Source organism: Carcharodon carcharias, chromosome 37 (assembly GCF_017639515.1).
Source record: "Carcharodon carcharias isolate sCarCar2 chromosome 37, sCarCar2.pri, whole genome shotgun sequence".
Lineage (NCBI taxonomy): Eukaryota > Metazoa > Chordata > Chondrichthyes > Lamniformes > Lamnidae > Carcharodon > Carcharodon carcharias.
The window spans coordinates 4,084,113-4,107,862 of NC_054503.1; the positions used below are offsets into that span (position 1 = coordinate 4,084,113).

Consider the following 23,750-nt stretch of genomic DNA (forward strand, 5'->3'; position numbering starts at 1 on the left):
ACTTTTATGTTGCACAACTGCTTCAAGGAAGAGTGGGTCTGGAATATTCCAAAGCTACTTGTTCTGTGGGATCTGCCCATTTACATTACATATTCTGTAGCACAACATGGAGGCCTTGAGTTTGAAAGCAGCATTTGATAACTTTATTTTCAGGTTGCTTGACATAGTTCATGAGGCTTCCCAATTACTTACAGATGACGCAGACCAGGATGGTCTAAGCTGAGTGGATAGGTCTGAACTGGGACCATGGTAGGGGCTCCATAGTTGGCCTCAGTGTCTTGGATTAATGAAGGGAACACTGTCCAGGGTTCTGACTCCTGATTGAAATGAGTACTATGGGTGCACGTGGACAGGATCGGGTTTTGCTGTGTTGGATAGTCTGTTAAGTAATGGCCAGCCAAGCATAATAATAAGTCGCTTTAATGAGGTACCAGATGATCATCGAGTCAGGCAGACAACACCTCCAGAAGAGGGGAGATCAGATAAATTGTAGAGAAAATAATAAAAGAAATTGAGGAATGCAGTTTATGGCATAAAAATCCTCTTTCTAAAAATTACTGTCCTCTCCAGTAACTGGAGAGGCAAGAACTTTCTGTATTCTCTGCTACAAATGCTGCCCTCTAAAGGCACCAATGAAAAGCATCTCTTCTGGTGGGTCTCAATGCTCATAAGGGAGGGGGCTGTACCTCCACCCTCTGCTTTCATCTTACAACTCTGTCACCTGTGGCAGCATTGTAAGTTAAAGGTAATATAATGCACATCTTTTTTACATCTTTCAGTGAAAACAAAATTTCTGACTTATTCCACTTTGTTTTTGGTACTTCACTAATATCTAAGCGCAACTCACATCAACTTTTTTCACTTGCAATTCCCATTTTAAATGTGGATATTGGAATTGATAATGTAAAATTATCACACTATAATTACATCCTTCCACCAACAAAGCTACTAACACCACCATAGGTAACCAGCTCACATTCTAACATACTTCGCTTTTCTAACCTTGACCAAAATCACTTAGTAGTACAGAACTTGAGTTTTGCTGAAACAAAAAGAGACATGCTGTTGAAGCTTTCTGTCTTGCACTCATGAGGACAGCTTTCCAAGAATACCAAGTCTCAAAAGGAACAGCAATTTATATTGCATGAGAAGAGGGTGCTGATTGATTGGTAAATGGACTCTTGATTGGTAGAGGTGTTAGAGGCAGAACAGTTAATTGCCAAGCTTTTTGTTTAAATTCAAACCAAGCAAGTCAACTCTGATTGGTCAAGGCATTGCAATGGAGAATAAACTAGGGAATGGCTGTCCTCACGCTTTTGTTTAGTTGAAAAAGGCACTACACATGGACATGTTCTTCCTGTTTACAAAGGACAGGGCCCTGTGTATGAATATATGTAGTTTCTAGCAATGCATAGGTGAACGATTCTGCAATTTTACTTTAGTTGTTAGCGTAATTCTTAGTACAATAATCTCTACCCATCAGAGTCCACATGCCAACCAATCAGCATCCTCTTTTCATGCAGGATAAACTGTTGTTCCCCTTGAGATTTCGTATTATTGCGAAACCATCAAGACGAAAAGCTTTGACAGCGTGTCTTTTTTCAGCAATAACTTTGAACATATATTTCTTCAATTTTTCCCCATCACTCCTGAAGGAGCTAACTCTTCCTGCTGCTTGTGGCCCTCCATACCTCACTCATTTGTTATTTATAAGGCAACAAAACCAACAGCATTTATATGAGCACATTTAATTTAGAGAATGCTTTATGGCACTTCACACTGCAGAATACAGACGGTGAGCGGGAGAATTTGAAGAGCTGACTGAAAATGTGGACGAAAAAATAGGTTTCAAAAAGGCTTTCAAATTTAGAGTGGGAAGTAACAAGGTGTAAGGGTGTAAGGCGAAAGTAGCTCTTTAAGGCTTTAAAGTCAAAGGGTGGGGAAGGGAAGGTGAGTAGAGAGGACCCATCGAACACTAGACCATAGAGAATGGGATGGGGCAAACTGGAGGAGGTGGGTGAGTCTGGACAATTTATATTGGTAGGCTTTCCAACTGTGGGCAAGGAAAGGCATTAGAGCTAAGCTTGATCCTATCCTCACTGAATGTCCTCATATATGCCCTTTTCAGCAGAATCACAGGACAGGGATCAGGGTGGGTATTCTGGTTGATAGTTTATTCCCTTCCAAGCTCTCGTACTGACACATTAGCTGAGATTAGCTAACTCAGCACAGGCCTGAAACTAGGACTTTATTGTCCTGAAAGGAAGCCTGACAATTTCTCTTGAATAAAAACAAAAGCATGAAGCTGAATATGACACCAAGATTTTATATTTCTTCTAGAGTGGAGATGATGAAGACTATCAGAGGATTTTCAGAACAAAAATCAAGCCTCGTCTGAAGTCAGAAGATGGTGCAGAGGCATCAGATCAAGGCGACAGATCTTCCAATGTACATATCACTAGAAAGGTTATTACACGTACAATTCATACTTCTGGTCCCACAGTCGTAACAGACATGGACATCCAGAATCCAGAATTTAAAATAAAAGTTCCAAGGTATGAGCAAGTCACCACTGAGAGATCAGGACCAAAACTGGAAACGCCAGAGATGGATGTAGACGTTGATCTCCCAGGCACTGAAGGTCTGAAATTTCAAATGGGAGACAGCCAGCGGACAACGCATACGATGCACATTGTGAAAACAAAAGTTGTAGAGGTAACTGGACCAGATACAGAACATGCCCGGGCTACTTTCCACATGCCGCATATCAATATAACAGGAAGAGAAGGAACAGCGCCAACATCGGAATTTGATGTGAAAGGTCAAATTGTTGATATTAACACAAGTGCAGCAAAAACAGTCATTTCTTCTCCTAAGATTGATGGTGATGTTAATATATATGGAAATCGTGATGATTTTAAAGGCCCAAAGATTGATGTTCAAACGTCGAAAATGCAGCTTGATGGTTCAGGATTCAGTACACAAGATGGGAAACTAAATATCAAAATGAAGACACCAAACTTCAATGTTTCAGGTTCTGATGCAAAGGAAATTCCAATTCCCCAAGCAACGAATAAGTGGACAAAAGTAGAAGGATCAGATCTGGACATCGGTACTAACTTTCCTGAGGCAGACATCAAGTTATCTGGACCAAAGATAACAGGTGGCATTGAAATACCTGCAGTAGATCTGGATGTAGGTGGGGGTGTTAGTGAAATCAAAGGTCCTAAATTTAAAATGCCAGGATTCAGTCTTTCAGGACACAAAATCCAAAGCCCTGATTTTGATCTGCAAGCCAAAGGCACAAAATCCACAGATGATGTTGATGGCCCTGACATTAAAGTGGAGGGTGGCATCACAGGCCCTACATTTAAAAGGCCAGGATTCAGTATCTCTGGACCCAAGATGACAAAGCCTGATATTGATCTGGAGCAGAAGTGTCCAAGAGTGGCAGGTGATGTTGACACACCTGACATCAATCTGACGGGTGACTTCAAAGATGCAGAATTGAATATCTCAGGTCCCAAGATCAAAAAACCTGAATTTGACGTAGAGCTGAAAGGTCCAAAAATGAGCGGAGATGTTGATGCCCCTGATGTTAAGCTAGAGGGTGATCTCAAAGGCCCAGGTCTGAATTTTAAAGGTCCAAAAGTTGATTTTGGGGGTCCTGATGTCAAAGAAAGTGGTCTCAAGTTTTCAATGCCTTCCATAAGTATGCCCAGTGTAGGGGTTCCAGGCATGGATTTGAAACTTAAAGGCCCAAACATGAAAGGCGACCATGATGTTGTCCTTCCTTCTGCAAATATAGAGGGTGAGATCAAAGGACCCAAGATAGACGTAGATGTTCCTGACGCTAATCTTAAAGGTCCCAGTGGGAAGTTCCAAATCGGAAAATTGGAAACTCCCAGCTTCAAAATGGGTGGACCTCAGGTAGAAGGTCCCAATCTGAATATTGATGCCAAACTTCCCAAGGGAGATGTCAGCCTTACTGGACCAGACATAGAAGGTAGAGTTGATGTACCAGATGTAGATCTAGACATTAGAGGAGGTATTGGTAAAATCAAAGGCTCTAATTTTAAAATGCCAGACTTCAGTACTTCAGGTCCCAAAATCAAAAAACCTGAATTTGATGTACGTTTCGGAGGCTCAAAAATGAGTGGAGATGTTGATGTCCCTGATGTAAATCTAGAGGGAGATCTCAAATGCCCAGATATGAATATTAAAGGTCCTAAAGTTGATATCAAGGGACCTAATGTCAAAGGAAAGGGCCTCGAGTTTTCAATGCCTTCGATCAATATGCCCAGTATAAATGTTCCAGACATTGATTTGAAACTTAAAGGCCCAAACTTGAAAGGTGATCATGATGTTGACCTTCCTTCCGCAAATATAGAGGGTGAGATCAAAGGACCCATAATTGATGTAAAAAGGCCAGAGGCTGACATTGAAGGTCCCAGAGGAAAGTTCCAGTTACCAAAATTCAGATTACCCAACATTGCAATGGGAGGACCGAATGTAGAAGGTCCCGATCTGAATATCAATGCCAATCTTCCCAAGGCAGATATCAATCTAAAGGGACCACAGATACAAGGTGGTGTTGATGTACCCGATGTAGATCTAGACGTTGGAGGAATTTCTGGAAAAATCAAAGGCCCTGAATTTAAAATGCCAGAATTGAATATATCAGGTCCCAAGTTCAAAAAACCTGAATTTCATGTGGGGTTCAAGGGTCCAAAAATGAGTGGAGACGTTGATGTCCCTGACGTTAATCTAGAGGGCGATCTCAAAGGGCCTGATATGAATATTAAAGGTCCCAAAGTTGATATCGCGGGACCTGATGTCAAAGGAAAGGGCCTCGAGTTTTCAATGCCTTCAATGAATATGCCCAGCATAAATGTTCCAGACTTCGATTTGAAACTTAAAGGCCCAACTGTGAAAGGTGATCATGATATTGACCTTCCTTCTGCCAGTATAGAGGGTGAGATCAAAGGACCCAAGGTAGACGTAGATGTTCCCGACGCTGATCTTAAAGGTCCCAGGGGGATGTTTCAGATGCCCAAATTCAAAATGCCCAAGTTCGGAATGGGTGGAGCTAAAGTAGAAGGTCCTGATCTGAATATTGATGCCAATCTTCCCCAAGCAGATGTCAGTCTAACTGGACCACAGATAGAAGGCAGTGTTGATGTACCTAATGTAGATCTAGATGTTGGAGGTGCATCTGGTAACATCAAAGGTCCTAAACTTAAAATGCCAGAATTCAGTATCTCAGGTCCCAAGTTCAAAAAACCTGATTGGGATGTACATCTCAAAGGTCCAAAAATGAGCGGCGATGTTGATGTCCCTGATGTTAATCTAGAGGGAGATCTCAAAGGGCCCGATGTGAATATTAAAGGTCCCAAAGTTGATATTGAGGGACCTGATGTCAATGGAAAGGGCCTCAAGTTTTCAATGCCTTCAATAAATATGCCCAGTATAAATGTTCCAGACATTGATTTGAAACTCAAAGGTCCAAACTTGAAAGGTGACCATGATATTGACCTTCCTTCTGCAAAGATAGAGGGTGAGATCAAAGGCCCAATGGTAGACATTGAAGTTCCTGACGCTGATCTTAAAGGTCCCAGGGGGAAGTTTCAGATGCCCAAATTCAAAATGCCCAAGTTTGGAATGGGTGGAGCTAAAGTAGAAGGTCCCGATCTGAACATTGATGCCAATCTTCCCGAAGCAGATGTCAGGCTAACTGGACCACAGATAGAAGGCAGTGTTGATGTACCTGATGTAGATCTAGATGTTGGAGGTGCATCTGGTAACATCAAAGGCCCTAAACTTAAAATGCCAGAATTCAATATCTCAGGTCCCAAGTTCAAAAAACCTGATTGGGATGTACATCTCAAAGGTCCAAAAATGAGCGGAGATGTTGATGTCCCTGATGTTAATCTACAGGGAGATCTCAAAGGGCCCGATGTGAATATTAAAGGGCCCAAAGTTGATATCGAGGGACCTGATATTAATGGAAAGGGCCTCAAGTTTTCAATGCCTTCGATAAATATGCCCAGCATAAATGTTCCAGACATTGATTTGAAACTCAAAGGCCCAAAATTGAAAGGTGACCATGATATTGATCTTCCTTCTGCCAATATAGAGGGTGAGATCAAAGGCCCAAAGGTAGACATAGAAGTTCCTGACGCTGATCTTAAAGGTCCCAGGGGAAGGTTCCAGATGCCCAAATTCAAAATGCCCAAGTTCGGGATGGGTGGAGCGAAAGTAGAAGGTCCCGATCTGAATATTGATGCCAATCTTCCCGAAGCAGATGTCAGTCTAACTGGACCACAGATAGGAGGTGGTGTTATTGTACCTGATGTAGATCTAGATGTTGGCGGAGGGTCTGGTAACATCAAAGGCCCTAAATTTAAAATGCCAGAATTCAATATCTCAGGTCCCAAGGTCAAAAAACCTGATTGGGATGTACATTTCAAAGGTCCAAAAATGAGCGGAGATGTTGATGTCCCTGATGTTAATCTAGAGGGTGATCTCAAAGGCCCAGATGTGAATATTAAAGGTCCCAAAGTTGATATCGAGGGACCTGATGGCAAAGGAAAGGGCCTTAAGTTTTCAATGCCTTCCATAAATATGCCCAGTATAAATGTTCCGGACTTGGACTTGAAACTCAAAGGCCCAAACCTGAAAGGTGACCATGATATTGACCTTCCTTCTGCGAATATAGAGGGTGAGATCAAAGGACCGAAGGTAGATGTAGATGTTCCTGACGCTGATTTTAAAGGTCCCAGTGGGAAGCTCCACATGCCCAAATTCAAAATGCCCAGTTTCGGGATGGGTGGAGCTAAAGTAGAAGGTCCCGATCTGAACATTGATGCCAATCTTCCTGAGACAGATGTCAGTCTAACTGGACCACAGATAGAAGGTGGTGTTAATGTACCTGATGTAGATCTGGATGTTGGAGGAGGTAAAATCAAAGGCCCTAAATTTAAAATGCCAGAATTCAGTATCTCAGGTCCCAAGATCAAAAAACCTGAATTTGACCTAGAGTTCAAAGGTCCAAAAATGAGCGGAGATGTTGATGTCCCTGATGTTAAGCTGGAGGGTGATCTCAAAGGCCCAAATGTGAATATTAAAGGTCCAAACGTTGATATCGAGGGGCCTGATGTCAAAGGAAAGGGCCTCAAGTTTTCAATGCCTTCGATCAATATGCCCAGTATAAATGTTCCAGACTTTGATTTGAAACTTAAAGGCCCAAATGTGAAAGGTGACCATGATATTGACCTTCCTTCTGCAAATATAGAGGGTGAGATCAAAGGACCCAAGGTAGACATAGATGTTCCTGACGCTGATCTTAAAGGTCCCAGTGGGAAGTTCCGCATGCCCAAATTCAAAATGCCCAAGTTCGGGATGGGAGGAGCTAAAGTAGAAGGACCTGATCTGAATATTGATGCCAATCTTCCCGAGACAGATGTCAGTCTAACTGCACCACAGATAGAAGGTGGTGTTGAAGTACCTGATGTAGATTTAGATATTGGAGATGCATCTGGAAATATCAAAGGCCCTAAATTTAAAATGCCAGAATTCAATATCTCAGGTCCCAAGTTCAAAAAACCTGATTGGGATGTACATTTCAAAGGTCCAAAAATGAGCGGAGATGTTGATGTCCCTGATGTTAATCTAAAGGGCGATCTCAAAGGCCCAGATGTCGATATTAAAGGTCCCAAAGTTGATATCGAGGGACCTGATGTCAACGGAAAGGGCCTCAAGTTTTCAATGCCTTCGATACATATGCCCAGCATAAATGTTCCAGACATTGATTTGAAACTCAAAGGCCCAAACTTGAAAGGTGACCATGATATTGACCTTCCTTCTGCAAATATAGAGGGTGAGATCAAAGGACCAAAGGTAGACATAGATGTTCCTGACGCTGATATTAAAGGTCCCAGGGGGAAGTTTCAGATGCCCAAATTCAAAATGCCCAAGTTCGGAATGGGTGGAGCTAAAGTAGAAGGTCCTGATCTGAATATTGATGCCAATCTTCCCGAAGCAGATGTCAGTCTCACTGGACCACAGATAGAAGGTGGTGTTGATGTACCTGATGTAGATCTAGATGTTGGAGGTGGATCTGGTAGCATCAAAGGCCCTAAATTTAAAATGCCAGAATTCAATATCTCAGGTCCCAAGTTCAAAAAACCTGATTGGGATGTACATTTCAAAGGTCCAAAAATGAGCGGAGATGTTGATGTCCCTGATGTTAATCTAGAGGGTGATCTCAAAGGCCCAGATGTGAATATTAAAGGTCCCAAAGTTGATATCGAGGGACCTGATGTCAAGGGAAAGGGTCTCAAGTTTTCATTGCCTTCGATCAATATGCCCAGCATAAATGTTCCAGACTTGGATTTGAAACTCAAAGGCCCAAACTTGAAAGGTGACCATGATATTGACCTTCCTTCTGCCAATATAGAGGGTGAGATCAAAGGACCAAAGGTAGACGTAGAAGTTCCTGATGCTGATCTTAAAGGTCCCAGTGGGAAGCTCCACATGCCCAAATTCAAAATGCCCAGTTTTGGGATGGGTGGAGCTAAAGTTGAAGGTCCCGATCTGAATATTGATGCCAATCTTCCTGAAGCAGATGTCAGTCTAACTGGACCACAGATAGAAGGTGGTGTTAATGTACCTGATGTAGATCTAGATGTTGGCGGAGGGTCTGGTAACATCAAAGGCCCTAAATTCAAAATGCCAGAATTCAATATCTCAGGTCCCAAGATCAAAAAACCTGATTGGGATGTACATTTCAAAGGTCCAAAAATGAGCGGAGATGTTGATGTCCCTGATGTTAATCTAGAGGGTGATCTCAAAGGCCCAGATGTGAATATTAAAGGTCCCAAAGTTGATATCGAGGGACCTGATGTCAAAGGAAAGGGCCTCAAGTTTTCAATGCCTTCGATACATATGCCCAGTATAAATGTTCCAGACTTTGATTTGAAACTTAAAGGCCCAAACTTGAAAGGTGACCATGATATTGACCTTCCTTCTGCAAATATAGAGGGTGAGATCAAAGGACCCAAGGTAGACGTAGATGTTCCTGACGCTGATATTAAAGGTCCCAGGGGGAAGTTTCAGATGCCCAAATTCAAAATGCCCAAGTTCGGGATGGGAGGAGCTAAAGTAGAAGGTCCCGATCTGAATATTGATGCCAATCTTCCCGAAGCAGATGTCAATCTAACTGGACCACAGATAGAAGGTGGTGTTAATGTACCTGATGTGGATGTAGATATTGGAGGAGGATCTGGTAACATCAAAGGCCCTAAATTTAAAATGCCAGAATTCAATATCTCAGGTCCCAAGTTCAAAAAACCTGATTGGGATGTACATCTCAAAGGTCCAAGAATGAGCGGGGATGTTGATGTCCCTGATGTTAATCTAGATGGTGATCTCAAAGGCCCAGATGTGAATATTAAGGGGCCCAAAGTTGATATCGAGGGACCTGATGTCAAAGGAAAGGGCCTCAAGTTTTCAATGCCTTCGATCAATATGCCTAGTATAAATGTTCCAGACATTGATTTGAAACTTAAAGGCCCAAACTTGAAAGGTGACCATGATATTGACCTTCCTTCTGCAAATATAGAGGGTGAGATCAAAGGCCCAAAGGTAGACGTAGATATTCCTGATGCTGATCTTAAAGGTTCCAGGGGGATGTTCCACATGCCCAAATTCAAAATGCCCAGTTTCGGGATGGGTGGAGCGAAAGTAGAAGGTCCTGATCTGAATATTGATGCCAATCTTCCCGATGCAGATGTCAGTCTAACTGGACCACAGATAGAAGGTGGTGTTAATGTACCTGATGTAGATCTAGACGTTGGAGGAGGTAAGATCAAAGGCCCTAAATTTAAAATGCCAGAATTCAATATCTCAGGTCCCAAGTTCAAAAAACCTGATTGGGATGTACATTTCAAAGGTCCAGAAATGAGCGGAGATGTTGATGTCCCTGATGTTAATCTAGAGGGTGATCTCAAAGGCCCAGATGTGAATATTAAGGGGCCCAAAGTTGATATCGAGGGACCTGATGTCAAAGGAAAGGGCCTCAAGTTTTCAATGCCTTCGATCAATATGCCCAGTATAAATGTTCCAGACTTTGATTTGAAACTTAAAGGCCCAAACTTGAAAGGTGACCATGATGTTGACCTCCCTTCTGCCAATATAGAGGGCGAGATCAAAGGACCGAAGGTAGACGTAGATGTTCCTGACGCTGATCTTAAAGGTTCCCGGGGGATGTTCCACATGCCCAAATTCAAAATGCCCAGTTTCGGGTTGGGTGGAGCTAAAGTAGAAGGTCCCGATCTAAATATTGATGCCAATCTTCCCGATGCAGATGTCAGTCTAACTGGACCACAGATAGAAGGTGGTGTTAATGTACCTGATGTAGATCTAGATGTTGGAGGAGGTAAGATCAAAGGCCCTAAATTTAAAATGCCAGAATTCAATATCTCAGGTCCCAAGGTCAAAAAACCTGAATTTGATGTAGAGTTCAAAGGTCCAAAAATGAGTGGAGATGTTGATGTCTCTGATGTTAATCTAGAAGGCGATCTCAAAGGACCCGATTTGAATATTAAAGGTCCCAAAGTTGATATCGAGGGACCTGATGTCAAAGGAAAGGGCCTCAAGTTTTCAATGCCTTCGATACATATGCCCAGCATAAATGTTCCAAACATTGATTTGAAACTCAAAGGCCCAAACTTGAAAGGTGACCATGATATTGACCTTCCTTCTGCAAATATAGAGGGTGAGATCAAAGGTCCAAAGATAGACGTAGATGTTCCTGACGCTGATCTTAAAGGTCCCAGGGGAATGTTCCACATGCCCAAATTCAAAATGCCTAAGTTTGGGATGGGTGGAGCTAAAGTAGAAGGTCCTGATTTGAATATTGATGCCAATCTTCCTGATGCAGATGTCAGTCTCACTGGACCATCGATAGAAGGTGGTGTTAATGTACCTGATGTAGATCTAGATGTTGGAGGTGGATCAGGTAACATCAAAGGCCCTAAATTTAAAATGCCAGAATTCAATATCTCAGGCCCGAAGTTCAAAAAACCTGATTGGGATGTACATTTCAAAGGTCCAAAAATGAGCGGAGATGTTGATGTCCCTGACGTTAATCTAGAGGGTGATCTAAAAGGCCCAGATGTGAATATTAAGGGACCCAAAGTTGACATTGAGGGACCTGATGGCAAAGGAAAAGGCCTCAAGTTTTCAATGCCTTCGATAAATATGCCCAGTATTAATGTTCCAGACTTTGATTTGAAACTTAAAGGCCCAAATGTGAAAGGTGATCATGATATTGACTTTCCTTCCGCAAATATAGAGGGTGAGATCAAAGGCCCAAAGGTAGACATAGATGTTCCTGACGCTGATCTTAAAGGTCCCAGTGGGAGGCTCCACATGCCTAAATTCAAAATGCCCAAGTTTGGGATGGGAGGAGCTAAAGTAGAAGGTCCCGATCTGAATATTGATGCCAATCTTCCCGATGCAGATGTCAGTCTAACTGGACCACAGATAGAAGGTGGTGTTAATGTACCTGATGTAGATCTAGATATTGGAGGAGGTAAAATCAAAGGACCTAAATTTAAAATGCCAGAATTCAATATCTCAGGTCCCAAGATCAAAAAGCCTGAATTTGACCTCGAGTTCAAAGGTCCAAAAATGAGCGGAGATGTTGATGTCCCTGATGTTAATCTGGAGGGCGATCTCAAAGGACCCGATGTGAATATTAAAGGTCCCAACGTTGATATCGAGGGACCTGATGTTAAAGGAGGTGGCCTCAAGTTTTCAATGCCTTCGATAAATATGCCTAGTATAAATGTTCCAGACTTTGATTTGAAACTTAAAGGTCCAAACTTCAAAGGTGACCATGATATTGAACTTCCTTCTGCCAATATAGAGGGTGAGATCAAAGGACCCAAGGTAGACGTAGATGTTCCTGACGCTGATCTTAAAGGTCCCAGGGGGAAGTTTCAGATGCCCAAATTCAAAATGCCCAAATTCGGGATGGGAGGAGCTAAAGTAGAAGGTCCTGATCTGAATATTGATGCCAATCTTCCTGATGCAGATGTCAGTCTCACTGGACCACAGATAGAAGGTGGTGTTAATGTACCTGATGTTGATCTAGATGTTGGTGGTGGATCTGGTAACATCAGAGGCCCTAAATTTAAAATGCCTGAACTCAATATCTCAGGTCCCAAGATTAAAAAACCTGATTGGGATGTACATTTCAAAGGTCCAAAAATGAGTGGAGATGTTGATGTCCCTGATGTTAATCTGGAGGGCGATCTCAAAGGCCCAGATGTGAATATTAAAGGACCCAAAGTTGATATCGAGGGACCTGATGTCAAAGGAAAGGGCCTTAAGTTTTCAATGCCTTCAATCAATATGCCCAGTATAAATGTTCCAGACTTTGATTTGAAACTTAAAGGCCCAAATGTGAAAGTTGACCATGATATTGACCTTCCTTCTGCCAATATAGAGGGCGATATCAAAGGCCCAAAGGTAGACATAGAAGTTCCTGACGCTGATCTTAAAGGTCCCAGTGGGAAGTTCCGCATGCCCAAATTCAAAATGCCCAAGTTCGGACTCGGTGGAGCTAAAGTGGAAGGTCCCGATCTAAATATTGATGCCAATCTTCCCGATGCAGATGTCAGTCTAACTGGACCACAGATAGAAGGCAGTGTTAATGTACCTGATGTAGATCTAGATGTTGGAGGAGGTAAGATCAAAGGCCCTAAATTTAAAATGCCAGAATTCAATATCTCTGGTCCCAAGATCAAAAAACCTGAATTTGATGTAGAGTTCAAAGGTCCAAAAATGAGCGGAGATGTTGATGTCCCTGACGTTAATCTAGAGGGTGATCTCAAAGGACCCGATGTGAATATTAAAGGACCCAAAGTTGATATCGAGGGACCTGATGTCAAAGGAAAGGGCCTCAAGTTTTCAATGCCTTCGATCAATATGCCCAGTATAAATGTTCCAGACTTGGATCTGAAACTCAAAGGCCCAACTGTGAAAGGTGACGATGATATTGACCTTCCTTCTGCAAATATAGAGGGTGAGATCAAAGGCCCGAAGGTAGATATCGATGTTCCTGATGCGGATCTTAAAGGTCCCAGGGGGAGGTTCCAGATGCCCAAATTCAAAATGCCCAAGTTCGGGATGGGTGGAGCTAAGGTAGAAGGTCCCGATCTGAATATTGATGCCAATCTTCCTGATGCAGATGTCAGTCTCACTGGACCACAGATAGAAGGTGGTGTTGATTTACCTGATGTTGATCTAGATATTGGAGGAGGATCTGGTAACATCAGAGGCCCTAAATTTAAAATGCCAGAATTCAATATCTCAGGTCCCAAGTTCAAAAAACCTGATTGGGATGTACATCTCAAAGGTCCAAAAATGAGCGGGGATGTTGATGTCCCTGATGTTAATTTAGAGGGTGAACTAAAAGGCCCAGATGTGAATATTAAAGGTCCCAAAGTTGATATTGAGGGACCTGATGTCAAAGGAAAGGGCCTCAAGTTTTCAATGCCTTCGATAAATATGCCCAGCATAAATGTTCCAGACATTGATTTGAAACTCAAAGGACCAAACGTGAAAGGTGACCATGATATTGACCTTCCTTCTGCCAATATAGAGGGTGAGATCAAAGGACCAAAGGTAGACATAGATGTTCCTGACGCTGATATTAAAGGTCCCAGTGGGAAGCTCCACATGCCCAAATTCAAAATGCCCAAGTTCGGGGTGGGTGGAGCCAAAGTAGAAGGTCCTGATCTGAATATTGATGCCAATCTTCCCGAAGCAGATGTCAGTCTAACTGGACCACAGATAGAAGGCGGTGTTGATCTACCTGATGTAGATCTAGATGTTGGTGGTGGGGCTGGTAAGATCAAAGGCCCTAAATTTAAAATGCCAGAATTCAATATCTCAGGTCCCAAGATCAAAAAACCTGATTGGGATGTACATTTCAAAGGTCCAAAAATGAGCGGGGATGTTGATGTCCCTGATGTTAATCTAGAGGGTGATCTCAAAGGCCCAGATGTGAATATTAAAGGACCCAAAATTGATATTGAGGGACCTGATGGCAAAGGAAAAGGCCTCAAGTTTTCAATGCCTTCGATAAATATGCCCAGCATAAATGTTCCAGACTTTGATTTGAAACTTAAAGGCCCAGACTTTAAAGGTGACCATGATATTGACCTTCCTTCTGCAAATATAGAGGGTGAGATCAAAGGCCCGAATGTGGACGTAGATGTTCCTGACGCTGATCTTAAAGGTCCCAGTGGGAAGCTCCACATGCCCAAATTCAAAATGCCCAAATTCGGGATGGGTGGAGCTAAAGTAGAAGGTCCCGATCTGAATATTGATGCCAATCTTCCCGAAGCAGGTGTCAGTCTAACTGGACCACAGATAGAAGGTGGTGTTAATGTACCTGATGTAGATCTAGATGTTGGAGGAGGTAAGATCAGAGGCCCTAAATTTAAAATGCCAGAATTCAATATCTCAGGTCCCAAGATCAAAAAGCCTGAATTTGACGTAGAATTCAAAGGTCCAAAAATGAGCGGAGATGTTGACGTCCCTGACGTTAATCTAGAGGGCGATCTCAAAGGACCCGGCGTGAATATTAAAGGACCCAAAGTAGATATCGAGGGACCTGATGTCAAAGGAAAGGGCCTCAAGTTTTCAATGCCTTCGATCAATATGCCCAGCATAAATGTTCCGGACTTGGATTTGAAACTTAAAGGCCCAAATGTGAAAGGTGACCATGATATTGACCTTCCTTCTGCAAATATAGAGGGTGAGATCAAAGGACCGAACGTAGATATAGATGTTCCCGACGCTGATCTTAAAGGTCCCAGTGGGAAGTTCCGCATGCCCAAATTCAAAATGCCCAAGTTCGGTATGGGTGGAGCTAAAGTAGAAGGTCCCGATCTGAATATTGATGCCAATCTTCCTGATGCAGATGTCATTCTAACTGGACCACAGATAGAAGGTGGTGTTAATGTACCTGATGTAGATCTAGATGTTGGAGGAGGTAAGATCAAAGGCCCTAAATTTAAAATGCCAGAATTCAATATCTCAGGTCCCAAGATCAAAAAACCTGAATTTGACCTAGAATTTAAAGGTCCAAAAATGAGCGGAGATGTTGATGTCCCCGACGTTAATCTAGAGGGCGATCTCAAAGGACCCGACATGAATATTAAAGATCCCAAAATTGATATTGAGGGGCCTGATGTCAAAGGAAAGGGCCTCAAGTTTTCAATGCCATCCATAAATGTGCCAAAAATAAAGGGTCCGAACTTTGATTTGAGTCTTAAAAGCCCAGAAATAAAAGGCGACCATGATGTTGACCTTCGTTCTCCAAATATAAAGGGTGAGATTAAAGGTCCCAAGGTGGATGTAGATGTTCCTGAGGCTGACCTTAAAGGTCCTGGTGGGAAGTTGCATATGCCAAAATTGAAAATGCCCAAATTCGGAATTGGTGGACCTAAAGTAGAAGGACCAGATCTGAGTATGGATGCCAATCTTCCTGAAGCAGATGTCAACCTAACAGGACCAACAATAGGAGGCGGTGTTGAAATACCAGATGTGGATCTAGATGTTGAAGGAGGTTCCAGTAAAATCAAAGGCCCTAAATTTAAATTACCTGGATTCAGTATTTCTGGACCAAAGATACCAAAGCCTGGTTTTGACCTGGAGCTCAAAGGTCCAAAACTGTCAGGTGATGTTGATGTCCCTGATGTTAGTCTGGAGGGTGACATCAAAGGCCCTAAATTTAAAAAACCTGGGTTCAGTATCTCTGGACCAAAGATCCCAAAGCCTGATTTGGATCTGGAGCTCAAAGGTCCCAATCTGTCAGGTGATGTTGATGTCCCTGGTGTTCATATGGAGGGTGACATCAAGGGCCAAAATTTTAACATTAAAGGTCCCAAAGTAGATATAGAGGGACCTGATGTTAAAGCAAGTAGGCCAAAGTTTTCCATGCCTTCAATACATTTACCACATATAACAGCTCCCGACATTGATGTGAATTTCAAGGGCTCCAAAATAAAGGGTGATCAGAATATTGACATCTCTTCACCAAGTATAGAGGGAGAAATCAAAGGTCCAAAGATTGATGTAGAAACTCCAGACGTTGATTTGGAGGGTGCACATGGACACTTCAGCATGCCAAAAATTAAAATGCCCACATTTAAAATGGGTGGACCTAAATTAGAAGGACCTAATCTGGACATTGATGCCAACCTTCCCAGGACAGATGTTAACCTATCTGGACCAAATATAAAAGGTGGGGTTGAAGTTCCTGAGACAGATGTGGATGCTGATGGTAAAATCAAAGGCCCTGGATTTCAAATGCCAGGCATTAATATCTCATTACCCAAAATTAAAGCTCCTAATTTCGATCTTGGGTTTAAAGGCCCTGAACTGACAGGTGGTGGTGGTGCTGCTGCTGACATTAATATGGAGGGTGATATAAAAGGCCCAAATGTTGATATTAAAGGCCCCAAAGTAGATATTGAGGGGCCTGACATAAAGATTGAGGGCCCTGATGCAAAAGGAAATGGGCAGAAGTTTTCACTGCCTTCTTTGGACATTTCAGCTCCCAATATATCTTCCCCAGACGTGAATTTTGACTTGAAGGGCCCAAAACTGGAAGGTACAGCTGATGTTAGATCTCCAAGTTTTGGTATTGATGTGAGTACACCTGAAATCGATAGAGATGGTCAAGGAGCACATCTGAAAATGCCAAAAATGAAGAAACCAAAATTTGGATTTGGAATTAAAGGACCACAAGGAGACATAACTGCTCCATCTCTGGATGTTCCTGGTGCTGATGTAGATTTGAATGTTGATTCACCAGACTTGAACATTAGCACCAAGGGAAAAAAGGGCAAATTTAAAATGCCTAAATTCAATATCAAATCGAAGAAACCTGCAGGAGATGTGAAGGTGACCACTCCAAAGAGTGACCTTGATTTATCCAAGCCAGATGTAGATATTAAATCCCCAGATCTGAATGTAAGCCTTGGATCATCTGATGGACAATTAAACATCAAGCCATCAAAAGTAAAGAAACCACGATTTGGAAAAATGAAGTTGTCATTTCCAGATGTAGAGTTTGATCTGGCATCATCAAAATTTAAAGGTGAACTACCTAGTCCAAAGATTGAAGGAGATTTACGAACACCTAATATTGATGTTCCAACTGCAGATATACAAGGTCCACATGTTGACATCAGAGCACCAGGAATAGATGTCAATACGGATGTTGACTTGGAAGGACCTGGTTTCAAAGCCAAAGGCACAAAATTAAAATTGCCTTCAGTGAACATCAAGCCGCCCAAAATGTCTGAACCAAATTTGGATATTAATTTAAAGGGCACAAACGTGAAAGGTGAAGTGTCAGGACCAATGATTGACATAAAGAGACCTGAAATAGATTTTGATGTTGATGCTCCAAATGTTGACATTGATAAACCAGAAGGCAAATTAAAAATGAAAATGAAGAAGCCAAAGTTTAATATTTCAGGACCTAAATTCAAAGGTTCAGGTGTGGACATTGATGTTAGTACACCAAAATTAGAGAGTGGAATTAAAGGACCCGAAGTTAACATTGATGCACCCAGTATTGATCTTCAACCCAAGATCTCTGCTCCAGATCTACATTTGAAAGGATCAGGTCTTAAAGGTGATATTAGTCTATCTGACCCAACAATGGAATGTGACATCAAAGGGCCAAATATAAACCTAGATACATCAGATGCAAGTGTAGATGGAAAGTTGAAAATGCCTAAACTGAAACTCCCCAGCTTTGGTGGAGACCGCAAAGCAGCAGGGCCAGATATGGATGTTGCTGTCAGTCTTCCAAAAGCAGATCTTTCCGGACCAAAGCTAGAAGGTGACATTAACGTACCTTCAGCAGATATCAAAATTGGTGCTCCTGATGTAAACATTGATGGTTATGATGCTAAGGTAAAAGGATCAGGTTTCGGGATGCCATCATTGAAGATTTCAGGACCCAAGATCAGTTCACCTGACTTTGATCTAAAAGGTGACATCAAAGCACCTAAAATAGACATGAAAGGACCAAAGTTGGATTTTAAGACACCAGATGTCAATTTTGAGGGTGCAAAAGGAAAGCTGAAGATGCCTGAAATTAATGCTTCTGGTACTAAATTGCAAGGTTCTGATATGAATTTCAGCATAAATGCACCAAAGATAAAAGGTGATCTTAAGACATCAGGTTTAGATGTAAATCTTGAGACACCTGATGCGGACATAAACGCTAATGGTAAATTCAAAGGCCCCCAGATTGCAATGCCATCAGCTGATATCTCGCAACCTAAATTGGACCAAGATTTAAAGAATCAACAGCTGAAAGGTGATGTCAATATTTCCAGCCCAAATTTCAAAGGAGACTTTAAAGGACCAGGTGTGGATATAAAAGGTCCTAATATAGATATTGGTGCTGCAGATATTGACATTAAAGGTGGAGAAGGAAAGCTAAAGATGCCTCAGATCAACCTTGCAGGACAGAAGATAAAAGGGGTCTCTGCTCCTGATTTTGGTATAAATGTGAAGGGACCTAAACTAGAAGGAAACCTAGCTGCTGATCTTTCTGGTCCAAAGATAGACACTGACATAAAATGTCCTAAAGTAGACATTAAAGGGCCAAATGTGAAAATGGATACACCAGACATCAACTTTGGTGGTCTAAAAGGAAAAGGTCCCAGTGTTGATTTTAATGTACCAAAAACTAATATAGGATTTTCTGAACCAAAGTTTGAGGGAGACATGAAGGGAGGTGTAAATGTTGGTGTACCAGATGTAAGTGCTAATATAAAGAGCCCTGCAGTGAAAATCCCTACAGCTGACGTGAAGTTTGATGCAAAAGGCCCTACGATAAAAGCTGATGTGAAAGGTCCAGAGCTTGATGTCAAAGCCCCTGACATAAATGCAGATATTAAAGCAGCAATGGCTGATCTTGATGTTCCATTGGATAAAATGGCAATACCTAAATTCAAACATTCTCAATTTCAAATAAAAGGGCCAAGTTTAGAAGGACCACAAATGACAACGGGAGTCAGTGTTCCAGGTCAGTTAAATGTTTCAGGTGGACAAGGTGCAAGTGTCAGCATTAAAGGACCTCAAGCAAGTGTCAATCTGCCAGAAGGTGAGATGGAAAGTTCAGGAGTCAAGATAAAAAAGGGCAAAATTAAAATGCCTAAATTTAATTTTACTAAGTCTAAAGGGAAAAGTAGTATTGAAGGAGCAGAAGGTGAATTCAGTGTATCTGGACCAAAGGTTGATATTAAGGGCTCAAAGGGTAGCCTAGGATTCAGTGATGTTGAGATGGAAGGAGCAGAAATGGCGGCATCTGGGAAAGGTTCTGGTCTGGACATAAGCACTTCCCCAAAAGCCAAGTCAGGCACACTAGATTTCTCATTATTTAAAGGCAAAAAGTCAGAACGTCATAGATCATCATCTCTGAGTGATGAGCATGAACTTTCACCAACTTCCCCCAAGGGCAGAATAGAATTTGGAGAAGGGGCAGCAGGGGCAAAAGGCAAAAAGTCAAAGCTGAAATTTGGAACATTCGGAGGCTTCGGGGCCAAGTCAAAGGGCTCCTACGAGGTCACTCTTGGTGAAGGTGAGGCAGCAGGAGAGGGCAGTGGAATATCTCTAGTTTCCAAAAAGTCCCGCCTGTCCTCCTCGTCCAGCAGCGAGAGTGGATCCAGATCAGTATTCCGCCTTCCCAAGGTAGAACTAAATGTCAACAAAAACAAAGAATAATTCTGTAAATAGAGCTAAGTCCTTGTAAATAGAAATTAACTGCATTACTTTTAACTGATAAGCCAAGGCATGGAGGTCCAATGCCTATCTCATTGGCAGGTCAAAAATAGGATGGAATATTTAAAAGTGTTGAGCCATTGTTTTTTTTTACAATGCAAGGAATTGAACCATAGTCAGATCTGACCTGCAGATATTTCAGTACACTTCTGTACCAACTAATACAACAAACTAAAGTTCCATTACTACAAGCTGAAAGCAATAGCCTACTAGCAGAAAAAAACTATTTTGTTACATTTTCTATGTAGTGGTTTATTATTTTCATATACTGGTAAAATGGAGGTGTTAAAACATGTAATCACTGGTGCTCTCTCTAGCTTATTTTATTTGATGGAATTACAGCTAATCTATGAGAGGTTTTACTGATTAATCATTTGAGCAAGACCAACGTGGAGACAGTTGGAGAGGAAGAGTTTAAGTTGTCTTTAGACAAATAGATGCCATCCTATCTATATAAAGTGTAATTTGGTAATGGCCAGAACAGACTCAATTCGTCCAATGATCGGTGCTGTACTGCCAGAGTCCTACAGCAATAAAGTTCGGCCAGTTTTCTTTCCCTGTAAATTAACAGGACTGCAAAAACAAAACTCTACTTTGGATAGCTTAAATTCTTCTGCTTTGTAAAACGTGTAACTGTTGTCTATGGATCTAGTCAGGGCGTGTTTCCACTGTGAATCTGAATGTTAATGCCACCCTCTTCTCATGTGCCCCCCACCACCCCCCCCCACCCCCCACACACAACCCCACCTCCCCTAATCTCGTGTTGTTGCTGTTGTAACCTTTTATCCCTTTCTCCCCAAAGCCACAAAAAGTCAAGTCCCAGGGAATTTAATCGATGCTCAGCCATGCATGCAGTTTGGAGTGAACTCCAAGTATTAAAACGTATGAAATACTAAATTAAATATCAAATTTAGTTGCACTTCAAATACCCCAACCTCGGTCCTGGCCTTCTCCTCACCATTTCCCCCTCCCCTCCTGGCAGTACAGCATGGTTGATAAATGCAGTGCCTCGTGTGGAAATTTCAGGATGGGTTGGCTGGTCTGAGATAAGTTCGCTGTGCACACGTAAGGGCAGTCCAGCAAAGCAGCCTGTAATATCTGATATACTAGCATTAAAAGGCAGAATACGAGAGCACTGCAGTAAAGTACCGCCTTATCCTCAGCTAGCACCAATACTCCCGGTAACACAGCAAACACTTTCCTGTTTTTTACAAATTACAAGAAAATTGTGACTTTGCTTGGTTTTTCTTACCATTTCTTTGTTCCACTCAAAAGTGTTGTTAATAGAACTTTTCTTTATAATTCTGTCTGCACTTTTACGGCAAACAGTAGACAATGGGAATGTAAGACAAGTGTGTACCTTGTAAAAATCAAATAAATTGTTCATTATCCTGAACTAAAAGCTGGTCTTGTCTCCATCTCTCAGTTTTTATCCAAATTAGGAAAGAAAAGACTGAATCTTTGATTTGAGTGATAGGATAGCTGCAATAGGCCTGTGGGCTGAGGTGTGAAAAGAATAATTTAAGTAAGACCCGTGCTGCTGAACAGTACTCAGTCAGTTCTGGTGGTTGGTGTGTGTCCACACATGAAGGCTGAATGAGGGAAGCATTGGGTTTAGTTGTGGTCCCTTCATGGCCGAGCAGTCTTCCAACACCTAGACCCTTGAGATTCCTGGAACCACCCCTCTGGCACCGGAAATGCAGCACAATTAAACTTCTGCCATCTGGTATGGCAAATGTCCCAAATCCCAAGGTGGCCATTAACATAAGAGGGTTGGACACCTTCCCCATGGAGGTCACAGAATGTCAAAAGTTAGAACTGTGGGATATTGGCTGATCTGGACAATAATGATCTTTTTGGATAAAAGTCCAATAGGGTAATTTCTGCTGCTCACAAGAACAGCAGTATGGTGGGTTTTCAAGCAGTGAATGTAATCTCTATCACATGGGGTGGACACAAGAGCTAATCTTTACCACCTGAACTTCCGAGCTTAAGTAAAAAAAAAAGCCATCAAACCAGTTCCCATCCTAATTAACATCATTTCAACCCTCCATTGCTTGACCTGTGTCCTTGCTATGCCTTCACAGGGCCAACTATTTCAGCACTCTTGGGTCAACTCTCAGACCTGAAGAATGGCTGCTTGAGCCCATGCCACTGGAACCCAACCCCTAGCAGGAATCACAAATGTTAGGTAAAGAGTGAAAAACATCTGGAGGGTGGTGAGAGCACAGGAGAGGAGAAACTAACGATAGGGACACACCATGATCCTTTGCACTGCTGCACATACAGCATCTGCTCCAGCATTCCCCTACTCCAAGAATAAGCTGTCTGACTGCTTTGCAGTTATCTCTGATATATCGGGCCTGATTTTCATCCCCAAATGGAAACAGGAATGGGTTTGGGAAACATGAAATCTTTAAATTTGACTGCAAAAACAAGTCTCTTCTCCCTGACCCAGCACTATTTCCATGTGGCCTTTATGTGGGTTGGGAAGGCCTTGGATCGTGATGCTGTATACCTCTTCCAAGGTCGGTGTTGCTACTGTGAGCCCTATAGGAAAGTTGAATTTTCTCCTGCTCCCCTGCTATTTTCGTGTGATGCGGGTTTTGGAAACCCTCGAGAAACCCACCTCATTGGAGAGTTTGTGACCAGTGGAGGACACCTGCTAAGGAGTTGGGGACATTCTGACAGGTAAGTGTTAAAGGCTATGACAACTTCAAATGTCACTATTAGATTGTGTAAATGTAATGCAGATTTGTTTTAACTATAGTGATTCATCATTAGGGCTCTGTCCTGACAAGGTAAGTTGACCATTACATTGACCAGCATTGTGTAAGCATTGAGATGCACGAGTACTTTTTCCATTTGGAAAAGTGTTCTTATGCATTCAAAACTGACAAAAACCACTGCTTGTGATGTCTAGTGTAATAATCTGAAGTAATTTAAATGCCCAAGCCCTATTAAATTGAAAATAAAACCTTCATCAGCTTTCACTTAGAGAGTAAAAAGCATCAACCTGCTCCTGGACTGCTTTGCCTGACAGAACATTTGGAGTAGCTTAGAAAAAAAAGGCCTTCCAGTTTTCAGTTTCAATTAACTCCATTATTTACATTTCCCAAGTTTGTTATTGCAGCCGAGCCCATACGAACACTTGACTGAGCTTCAAAAACTTCAGAACCATATCGATGTTCACAGTTTAATCGACAGTTTAAGAGGTTTTAAAGGATTATCTGTCTTTGATGCGGTATATGAATAAGCATTTGTTTTTACAGTAGATTGACCACTGGAGGAATTTTTTTGAATGGCTTATATGAATATGAGTTTTTTTCAGTATAAAGCTCTATTAAAATGATAGTTTTTAATGTATACTTCAAAGACATGCTAAGGTCTGCCCATTGTGGATACTGAGTGAGTGGCTATGGAGGATGTAGGGGGAACATGGAAGGGGCTTGGGGTAATGGAAGGCACATGGAGGGGGCATGGGAGATACAGAGGGCATGGAGGGAGCATGGGAGACTTAGGAGATAGGGAGACTGGGGGTTATGAGAGGGCATGGGGAGTATGAAGGGGTTTGGAAGAGGGGGAGACCGGGGTGAGGTTTCAGAATGATATTGGAAGCTGGACTGCTAACCCGGAGAATTGAGACAGGCCTTCTAACCAGCTCACCTCCGCACCCATACTCCTCCCACACAGAATCATTGTTTGCAAAACCTGACCCCTCTCAGCCCATGTCTTGGGAATCAGGTTCGGGGGAGGGGGGTGGCCTGCATTTCAGAAATCACATAGTAGCCTAAATCGCGTTACAGGAGACCAAAATTCCAGGCCATCGTGTGCATTGGGAATAATAAACTTAGAAAGGAATT

At 42.2% G+C, this 23,750-nt stretch overlaps 1 protein-coding gene across 3 annotated transcripts in view; it reads left to right on the plus strand.

Annotated features, from left to right (window-relative positions):
• Window positions 1–21,283, plus strand: part of ahnak (AHNAK nucleoprotein) — a 56,352-nt gene extending 35,069 nt beyond the window's left edge. The window contains exons 5-6 of one of the 3 annotated variants that reach the window (XM_041179871.1): window positions 2,341–8,134; window positions 9,875–21,283. In XM_041179871.1, the coding sequence (XP_041035805.1) occupies window positions 2,341–8,134; window positions 9,875–19,830 (15,750 nt within the window). In that variant the 3' untranslated portion in view covers window positions 19,831–21,283. Of the gene's footprint in view, window positions 1–2,340 lie in introns of all 3 variants that reach the window. The other 2 variants (XM_041179872.1, XM_041179870.1) reach the window with 2 other exon arrangements.
• Window positions 21,284–23,750: the final 2,467 nt, after the last annotated feature.